The following is a 9,492-nucleotide window of genomic DNA, read 5'->3' as shown; positions in this document are numbered from 1 at the left end:
CTGCTTCTTTCAACATTTAAATCGGTGTTCGTATTTTTGTGCAGGATAATGTACATCCTCTGGCGAAATGTCACGCCCAGCTTAACACCAAACATAAACCAAATCATCAGCGTCCGTTATGATCCCATACAGAAAGGAATTTAAGAAAGATTCAATCATAATGAAAACCTAAGACATAAATCCCCTTCGACTATACTCCCGTTAAGTTGTACTACCTGCGATCCATGGACATGACCGTGTGGCCTAATGGATAAGGCGTCGGACTTCTAAATAGAACAGCCATCCGAAAATTGCGGGTTCGAGTCCCGCCTCGGTTAATAAGTTTTGGTGAAATATCGGAGTCCAAGACAAACAAGAAATATTTGAATAGACAAAAGCTAAACTAATAGTAAGAATGAAATTAGATGGCGAGTTAACTACAAATTGACAATTAAAAGTGTATTCTTTGTAGAAGCGTTCAGTTTACGCAGCAGCCAAATAGGCAGCAAACAATCCCATTGTCTATTGTCACCAAGTCCTGTCGTGGTCATCAGATCATTATTGAAAGTATAAGTGATTGTTTTGTTAATTACCAATCAATTCGAAAAGTTGATTAAACCAAGGCAAATGTGGTTTGTTTCGTCCGTGCGAAACCGAATCATTTTCAGCAATTCGGAAACAGGTTGGGGAAGGTGATTGCACCAAATAACGTTCGTAAATTCTAGTGGATTAGCATATTTTTAAGGGTCATCTATGACAGAGCATGACGCAATTTCAGAAATCGTCGTTTGAAATATTCGTTCATTTTCTGACTATTTCCCAACAACGACTGAAACTTCAGCAACAGCTTCACAAGCAAAAAAAAAACTCAACCTGCATAAATTACGCAAACATTGCTAACCGGTTTGCTTTATTTCGAGGCCTTAGTTGCCGAAAAACAACATGTCTTTCACGAGGACATTTTTCTAAACAAGATACCCCAACTGAATTGTACAAAAAAAAAAGTGTGGATGTACAGACAAATTCCATTAGATGTGATTTTAGTGTTTAAATGAGAACATTAACAGTTAATCAATTGGTTAAGGGTTAAGCTACAGTATAACTAATAGAGGTCAGTGTTAGCCAAAACGAGCTAATGCCTCTCGGAAAGCGCGGAAGAAAGCCAATTTAGCAGCCTGAACTTCGGGAGTGTCTTGAACGGGCTGAGGTGGACCCCAAGTCACGGCCGGCAGGAAAGAAGGAAGGCTCGAAACGATAGCGTTCGTATTGGCTGCAACAGAATTAGCAAGTTGTTGGCTCGCAAAAGCCGTCGAAAGCGGCTGGGCGGGGACTCCCTTCACAACCCTCGCGGCTGCAAGAGCGTGAGCGGCCATGTGAGCACGGCGAGCAGCCGCCACTTCGGCAGTCTCTTGAACTTGTTGAGGTATACCCGCGTTCGTAACAACTGCGCTTGATGCAGTTGCCGAAGAGGCTCCTTGATGTTGTGCTTTAGCGGTCCAAACATTAGGGGTAGTTGATATGGCAGCCGAATGTACCGAAACGGGGGTAGGCTTGACAGCTTGCGATTTGGCTAGAGCGTGAATCGCTAAATGGGTAGCACGGGCAGCAGCCACTTCAGGTGTCTCTTGAACGGGAGGCTGTTGTGCGGTGTAGGGGTAGTAGAGAAAAGGGTTGTAGTTCCAGCCGGCCGGGAACTGAGCAGAGACGACGCAGGCCATCAAAACGACAAGGGAAAAGGCTACCTTGGAATAACATGAATAATATGATTTTAAAAAGATTGACGAATTAAATCCAATCTATTATGTATTTAATACTTACGGAGGTTTGCATGTCGATTCGATGAAGAATTGCTTGAAGACAGAGAGCGTAGAGTGAACTGAATTATGGAGTGCCCAGCTTTTGAATTTATACTAACTGATCGTTTGCCCCTATCCTTGCGATTGGCGAAGCCTTGGCAAAGATCGTGTAATTCCTCGATAATAAAATATTTGGCATTGAAGTGCATACATGAAAATCGTGACATTTGTCGGTTGCTTTACATTTACTTTATGGACATGATCTTTAAATCTAGATGGGATTGCGCTATCGTCCCCTTTGTCCACCTCGTTCGTGTCAACTGAGGTGTAAAGGGAAACGTTTGAATGGCCGATCACGATTAACCTTCACGGTCTAGGTCAGCAAAAGGGTAACGGTAACGAAGCATGTCCACACTTCGTGGACGCTGGTTATTAGTTGCTCAGAATTAAACGAAACCAGTTATCTGCTAATTTAATGGCATGCCGGTATGCAGGTTCTATGACAAGGTTTTTGATTTCGACTATCCTGGTAGAATGTGCGACGTATAAAATTTGCCCAAATGTTTCCTGAATTCGTTCGACTACATTGACTTCTTTTTCTGAATTCTTTCATAGTTTGGTCGAAAGAGCGCAATTGATATTTAAATGAATAAGATTTGTCCAAAGATTCCGGGTCATCCAACCTGAATTCTTACGCTTTGCTTGCAATCGCTCCTCGTTTAATCGCAATAAACTTTTCCTAGATAGTCATAAAGAGGTTATAAAAAACAAGTTTTTCTGGAATGATTCGGATGCCACGTTAAGTTCGGGGTCTGTACACCCCTATAAGGATATTTGGATTTTTTAAGGCGATTGTTGTATAATCACGACTCGACTGCTGCGCCATCTCTTGTTGGATATTATCTAAAAATATTTTTCTTTCAATTTTTTTTTTGAATAGCTCGTTTTCCCCCTTTTTGCATACGAAACCAGCGCCATCTTGCAGGTATGACAGTGAGCTGAATGAAAAAACGCATAAAAATATTTTTGGAACGAGAGCGACCAAAAGAGGGAGCAGAGAGAAGCTCTCGGTGTACAGATTGTTAAAAAAGCTACATGTGCCTCTCATACTACAATGTAATGTAACATAAACACCTAATCAGAAAGAAAGAAGCGAGATTAATAGAAAAATGCTACTCACCAGGTGACAGATGGATAGCCAGTCCTTCGGGCGGAAGAATCCATCTTCGTCTGCAGGGATAGGTATCGGCTGCGTTACAAAATTTCCCTACTCCATCATGCGTAGCTGCGTGAAGTAGCACCTCCATCTTCTCTATCATCATTCGGGAAAATATCTGGTTTTTTTTGGCACCATCCCCCAACCTATAAAAGTTAACAAGTACACTGGTGCAAATTGCATTATCTCATTGGTGTTCAAAGTTGAAAAGGAACCTTGATATTTTCGGAGCATTTTCATCGCATTATTTCTAATGTCAATGCAACAAACGGGTCTCATAACAGCGTTCCTACTTCTAGCACCCCTATAAATAATGATTCAAAAGAGAATGATTAGTTTGATTGCTGAAACATACAACAAATACAAAAACTTACAATTTCTCCGTCCTGATTGTCAGTGGAGAAGAAGCGTTCGTCTTGTTAAAGCCCGGAGATCAGTTTCCATTCTGCCATACACAAAAGAAAGAGAATAAAAAAAATGGAAATTACTGGACGAAATATATCAGATCTATCTACGCATGAAGTTTGGGAACGTATATCTTAATGGTCTGGAAACGAATTAGGACGACATGCAAACGCCGAATCCACGAAATGAGACGGACGTGTTGGAAAATGTTGCTCAATCCGAAAACAATGCGAGTAAAAAATAATAATAATAACAAATCCGACAAAAAAATAAAACGGTGGAGAAAAAGAAAGCGATCGTTCATTGTAATTTGCATAAATCTAATCGAAAATCACAGCACGAGAATATTCTGGCTAACGATTAGAATACGCAATACGTCTAACAAAATAGTAGATGAGCTGGTAGAGCGTCTACATTTATCTTCGAAGGTAAAAGTAGTTTTACTCTAGTTCTCTATTTGGTCAGAAAATCTCCATTTTATTCTTCGAATAAAACTCGACGACATTTCAAAAAGGCATTTCTGGAATCTGAACAGTGCGCGGCAATCCAGAAATAGGGTCGGCTAGAAATTACAGGTGTTCTACTTTAGTACACGACCGTACGAGAAACTCATTACACACAATTACAATTTCGACCACCGCTAATTAAATAATCACATTTCCATAATTAAATAATCACATTTCCAAACAACAATCAACACATGGATATCCGGTAATGACATTTCTGATCGAAATATTCAACAACAAATTTAACGAGAAAACAAAACAAGTTGTTATTGAACTAGTTTGAATATCTACAAATACAAAAGAAATGTCGGCGCCCCTTCCCAATTCATCAGGTGCTAAACGTGAAATTATGCTGCTACTGCCACTTATCTTTTATTTCATACATCAGTGGCAATTAATGCGACGAAAGAAAATATTCTGCAAGTAGCAAACGCCCTGCCTTCAGGCCTAATCTTAACACTGAAATACGCCTTTCTCGATAATCGCACCTGATTTTACACCAATCAAGTTTAGGTGTTTCGTCTTATCTCTTGGACTAGCATCGATAAAAACAGAAATTCAACAGCTTTTAATCATGTCCGCTGTTTACTCAAAGCCACTTTCCCAACTGCTCGAATTTCGCTTTTGTTTTTCCTTTAATTTCCCCCATTTTTTTTTTAAAATCACATCACCACGCACGGATGCGATTAAAAGCGAAACCTGGAAGTAAAAAGGCAGTACGGTTGCTTCTCGATTTTCTTCCAAAACGTAATGGAGGGACGAAGAGATAGTCGTGCAGACAATCAAGACACTAGAAAAATGTTCGTCACATTCACCTGGAGAAAATGTTGTCGGTATGCCAACAATTTATGCAAAATACCTGTATGCAAAAGCGAGTAGAGATGGAAATGAGGAAGAAAAAGAAAAAGACATCAAACTGACGAGGGCGAGACGGATAAACTGGTTTTTGACAAACTTTCCCACAGAAGACAACGTGCAATAATCCGCTGCAACAGGAAACTACCACCCTCCGGTCTTACGAGCCATTGCTGTCATGTCGCACGCAGATGTAACAGTGGCGATAAAAAAAATATATATTATCGGGGCTTATTAAAACCTTGTGCGAAAAAATAATAATAAACAGACAACTTTTTCTTTCTTGGATATCGAAAAATCATATCAAGTTTTACATCATACTTTGCTGTCCCTAATTACGACGATTAAACTGATAGAGCGAGAGTTCGTGAAAGTGGAGAATAAAAAAATATATATGTATACTAAAAAACCAAACGAATTGATTTTGGAATCATTTCAAATTGGCCTTAGTCACCGTCCACGCCCAAGATGCAAATGAAAAACGAGTTCATAAAAAATTGACACTATTATCTCTTTTGGAAATATGATACCTTAAAGACTTCCCAAGTTCAAGAATCAAATAAAAATCCACTTTCTTTTCTTTTTTTTTGTAGCATTGAAAATAGAATTGCACAATCTCCCACCAACGCTGAAAAAAGTGTTCTACAGACGTGTAATCCAACTCTTATGAAAAAAAAAGGCGCGTAGAGAAAAAGAAACACCTCCCCCCTTAGATAATAGCCTACATCCAAACTTTCACTGGTATCTTACTTTCAGTTTCTTCTGATGAGTTATAGGCTAAACAGCAAATGACTGACAGAAAGGGGGGGAACCGGTTGTGCTAGTCTACGGCAACGCTATCGGGGATAGAAATAATTAGAAAGGGCGACATCCAAACTCCAGTCTCTCTCTCGCTCTTTCTTTCACGACACGGATTTCACTAACCTTTTTTTTCTTTCTTTTCTTTCTAAACAGCCGGAATTCCTCCTTTTCCCTCACTAGCTGCCCAGTCTGACGTTTACATCTAGATTTTGTTTTTTTGGTTTTACTTCTCGTCCAAAGTGGGTACGATCAGACTTGTAAAAGTATAAAAGACATGGGCAGCGGCACCGTTGAATGTCATTAATTGCCCATCCAGAACAGAATACAGTCGTAAACACATCGCAAATCGGCGACATGGAATTGTTTAAACATTTCACGCTCTGCTTCGTCGTGTTCAGCTTCCTCTTCATTAGTCACGTCACTTCCAGACCAGAGTCGGTTTTCGTTTAACATAAAAAAAAATTAAAAAAAAAAGACACGCAACTTCTTTGTTAGTAATTAAAACATTTTGTTTTGTTTGTTTAAATACTCGCAGACCTAATGGAGCATCGCCTTTATTCGGAGGATTCGCCGTGGACTCATCCGAGGAGGAAGCGGGATCGGGTAATCCCGAACAAGATCGCAAAATGCTGACGGGCGAACTCATCCGAATGGAAAGGCAACTGGATATGGATATCGAGAAAAACGATCACTACGAAATCAGGTACGCTTTGCTCAACCTGGAAATGAGGCTCATGCCCAGGATGGCCAGACTCTCGAGGGAAATCGACGCCAGTCTAATCAACACTGACCAACGAGCTGGAGAAAGAAAATTCCAAAAAACACTACAGGAAGATATCGCTCGCATGATGTACAAAGCTGGGTAAATGATCACACATTCAATTCAAACGAATAAATAATAAATAATAATAATAATAATAAATCAATCACGAATAATTTGTGCAAACAGCGCACGAGCTTGCCTATCGCCGGAGGAGACCTTCTACGCCCCTCTGAATAAATGCCTGCCTTTCGGACCTAACGCTCTAGCATCCAACCCGTGCAAGAAGAAGGATCAGATCCTCTACGACGGTAAAAACAACGAAGGATCTTGCGATTGCGTCGAAGATGAAAGGCAACTCGTTTACTACAACGGCGAATGCCATCGCCAAAATGTGCGCGGACCTTGCTTGCCCGGCTCTTGGTTGGTCATGACCAATTCGACTCCCACCTGTGAAATCCTTCCCGCTAACTGCACGGCCGATGGAAAACACGTTTACTGGAGCCCCGATTCGGCCAAGGTTCCAGCCGAGTGCCACGTTATGGGTCAGCGAGGACCTTGCAGTCTAGGTCAAATCATCACGCGGGACAATTCCGGCATAGTCAAATGCATTTTCCCTCCCGAACCCGAAGTGACTACTCCCGCACCGGTGGTTGGCGTCACTAGCAAAACTGGCGCAACTGGTCCAACAACTCCTACACCGACTACTGAAACACCCATCTCTTCGGTTTGGGATCGTCCTAGTTGTTCCCAGGGCAGTTACAGAAATCAAAACAAGAGATGTGCAATTTAAACACGGGGGGTATAAAAGAGCAAGGCAACAGACAAAACAAGAAAATTTGCATTCTTGAAATGTGTTGCAATATAATCAATATCCATCTCACTTTTTTAGGGGCTCGGTTCCCTTAAAATGTGTCCCTCCCCATTTCTTTTTTTTTTTTTGGTTCTCCTACCCTGAAATGCTGAATGGAAATGTATCCTTTCCATTATTCGCTTGTATCCAAACAGTTTGAGTTTGTGTTCACTCATTTTTTTTCTTCTTTTTACCTTTAAGTGTTTTAGAAAGTGTTTCTATCGCGTCTGTTATATGCCCGCTTTCATCATTAGCAGAAGCTCAATGAAATCGAATGTTGTGCAAAATTTCAAGAGAAAATATATCCTAAAATAACCTGATAAGATTTCTCGTGTGAAAACGAACTTTCTACCGAGTGGGCCAGAAAACATACCAATAAATCAAAAAATGAACTGAACAAGTCAGATGACTAACAAAAAAAAAAGTGGAGTCAAACGAGTCGACTGATAAAACAAAAAATGAACTTTCAGAAAATGTGGGTATGGCTTACCTCCGTTGCGTTGACTCCAAGATAAAGTTGGCGAAGAAAGATGAAAGTGAAATCACCAACGTTCCATTTGTCCTAGAAAGAAACCAAAAGACATCAGCCAAATTTTGGAAATGCATTCAAACTTATACCAAAATGAAAATGATGAAAGGAAAAGGACTTATCGTCTTACCTACAGCAAACGAGTTTGCACGGTTAAAGAAACGAACTCTGGAATTCACCATGTTGAATTATTGTGAGACAAATGGGCAGCCAATACAGTGCAAAACAGGTGCGCTGGAACAGAATAAACTTGCTGGGAGAAACAGTTTCAAACTCAATGGTATCCGATGCTCATCTGAAGTTGATTCGTTGTACAGTGACTGTTGATAAAGGTGCACACAGCATCCAACCCAGTACTTCATCTCTTTAGATGGTAATAGCCAGTGGGGTTCGTCTTCCAGGATATGCCTTAGAAAGTTTCCTCCTCCTTCATCACTGGAGAACAAACAAATGAACTTTTACATGAGGCTGATGGATAAAGTGAAAATATGGCCGAAAGGAATCACAATATCTAGCCTAACAGTTTGATTTTTACTATAGAAAGAAAAGAACTCTCTCCATTTCCTATTATTCGAGATATACGGTAGGGAGTCGGGAGAAAATAAAAAGGAATCGACCCCATTTTTTGGCAAATCAACGTATCCGCATGATGAATGAAGTGAAACAACTTGGGATTAAAAGGGGGAAATAGAAAGACAAGGTAATCCACCCAGAAAACGACTTTTCTAAATATTCACCACATTTCTTCAGGGAAGAGGAAATAAAAGGAAACCAGTTTGGAATTATCAAATAAATAATAACTTGAGTCCTCCAAAGCTTAGAAAATTCAACAACTATAATAAGAAAAGTGCGTTAAAGACGCCTGAAAAATTTAATTATAGACTTGTGTTAGAATAAACAGCGTAAGACTATAATTAGAACTTGCGAGGTTTCATTCTTTTTAATTGATGCAACAACTCACTACAGATTAATGCAGAATAGTAGAAAAAAAATTACGAAAGTTACTGCAATTATACAATCAACTCTCTATTTCATCCCCAGTTTCCTATACCTTAGTTTCATTCTCATGATAGATGACTTTCAACAATCGAAATGATAGGCCCACACCCCTCCTCGGAGGTTAATCACGATTTGCGGATGACTAAAAAAAAATGGACTACTTTACGATTAGGATTACGCAGAAGTAAAAATCTTAGAGAAAAGTTGAGACAGATCATTAATCTATATATATTTTTTTTTACTCACCTTTCCATCAAGGGTTTGGTCGGTCAAACCCGCACGCGTCTGTGACTTGCACATACTCAATATCTAGGAGAAAAAAATATGAATGAAAAATTTCTCTTTTTTTTTTTCCAGTGATGAATGTAATGATATCAATCTGTTACCGCAATTCGAATACTATTGGTGTAACATGTCATAAACACAAATCACCATCCAATTTCGATATCGTCACGAATCTGGAAAAACAAAAACGATTACAATGCATAAAACTATCTTATTTTTGCGATAAATGAATTGGAAGTCCATACGATCCGGTTAGTCGGAAAAATCCAGAAAAAGAAACGGAAACAACGAAAAATAAAAAAGGCAATCGAAATGCAAATAAAAACAATAGCCAACTTTCAACACTAGCAGAGATTTAGATTGATTTACTGAACTGGAAAAACTTTCACTGTTTTCGATTTCTTTGATGAGTTCACCTCACGTGATTGTCTGCATACGCACACGTCTCTTTAAACCGGTTTCGTTCGTTTTGAGTTATTAGAAAGGATGAAAAGAATTTAAAAAAAAA

General features: G+C 39.6%; 2 protein-coding genes and 1 non-coding gene across 7 annotated transcripts; 2 read left to right on the top strand and 1 right to left on the bottom strand.

Moving 5' to 3' along the window:
* The first annotated feature begins 232 nt into the window (after window positions 1–232).
* On the top strand, window positions 233–317 carry Trnar-ucu. The gene is given in 2 exon segments: window positions 233–269; window positions 282–317. It is a non-coding gene; the product is annotated as a tRNA-Arg (tRNA).
* A 558-nt stretch (window positions 318–875) lies between these two features.
* LOC116927197 (pupal cuticle protein) lies at window positions 876–9,164 on the bottom strand. 5 transcript variants are annotated; one of them, XM_045176973.1, is made up of 10 exons: window positions 9,086–9,160; window positions 8,946–9,008; window positions 8,752–8,841; window positions 7,831–8,135; window positions 7,662–7,733; window positions 3,366–3,436; window positions 3,207–3,295; window positions 2,956–3,137; window positions 1,798–1,929; window positions 876–1,717 (listed from the first exon to the last, which is right to left on the bottom strand). In XM_045176973.1, exons 8-10 carry the CDS (start codon window positions 3,095–3,097, stop codon window positions 1,098–1,100), a joined length of 894 nt encoding a protein of 297 aa, XP_045032908.1. In that variant the 5' UTR covers window positions 3,098–3,137; window positions 3,207–3,295; window positions 3,366–3,436; window positions 7,662–7,733; window positions 7,831–8,135; window positions 8,752–8,841; window positions 8,946–9,008; window positions 9,086–9,160; the 3' UTR covers window positions 876–1,097. The 5 variants fall into 5 exon arrangements, with proteins under 5 accessions (XP_045032908.1, XP_045032909.1, XP_045032912.1 ...); XM_045176974.1 differs by lacking the exon at window positions 8,752–8,841 and having other exon boundaries at window positions 9,086–9,164; XM_045176977.1 differs by lacking the exon at window positions 9,086–9,160 and having other exon boundaries at window positions 876–1,721; window positions 1,798–1,951.
* On the top strand, window positions 5,831–7,128 carry LOC116927119. The gene is made up of 3 exons (XM_032934109.2): window positions 5,831–5,992; window positions 6,094–6,420; window positions 6,508–7,128. Exons 1-3 carry the CDS (start codon window positions 5,853–5,855, stop codon window positions 7,109–7,111), a joined length of 1,071 nt encoding a protein of 356 aa, XP_032790000.1. The 5' UTR covers window positions 5,831–5,852; the 3' UTR covers window positions 7,112–7,128.
* Window positions 9,165–9,492: the final 328 nt, after the last annotated feature.

This window comes from Daphnia magna, linkage group LG7, assembly GCF_020631705.1.
Source record: "Daphnia magna isolate NIES linkage group LG7, ASM2063170v1.1, whole genome shotgun sequence".
Classification (NCBI taxonomy): Eukaryota; Metazoa; Arthropoda; class Branchiopoda; order Diplostraca; family Daphniidae; genus Daphnia; species Daphnia magna.
The sequence above is the reverse complement of the archived record's forward strand: the minus strand, read 5'-3'. Positions and strand labels throughout refer to the sequence as shown.

What these genes read in the sequence shown, in the direction of transcription:
- LOC116927197 (XM_045176974.1), bottom strand. Translation starts at nt 3,097, where the DNA reads ATGATGATAGAGAAGATGGAGGTGCTACTTCACGCAGCTACGCATGAT. An exon ending in GGCTATCCATCTGTCACCTG is followed by an intron (nt 1,930 to 2,955) that starts GTGAGTAGCATT and finishes ATCTTTGCCAAG; the next exon opens with GCTTCGCCAATCGCAAGGAT. An exon ending in GAATCGACATGCAAACCTCC is followed by an intron (nt 1,718 to 1,797) that starts GTAAGTATTAAA and finishes ATTCCAAGGTAG; the next exon opens with CCTTTTCCCTTGTCGTTTTG.
- LOC116927119 (XM_032934109.2), top strand. Translation starts at nt 5,853, where the DNA reads ATGTCATTAATTGCCCATCCAGAACAGAATACAGTCGTAAACACATCG. An exon ending in CACGTCACTTCCAGACCAGA is followed by an intron (nt 5,993 to 6,093) that starts GTCGGTTTTCGT and finishes AAATACTCGCAG; the next exon opens with ACCTAATGGAGCATCGCCTT. An exon ending in CGCATGATGTACAAAGCTGG is followed by an intron (nt 6,421 to 6,507) that starts GTAAATGATCAC and finishes TTGTGCAAACAG; the next exon opens with CGCACGAGCTTGCCTATCGC.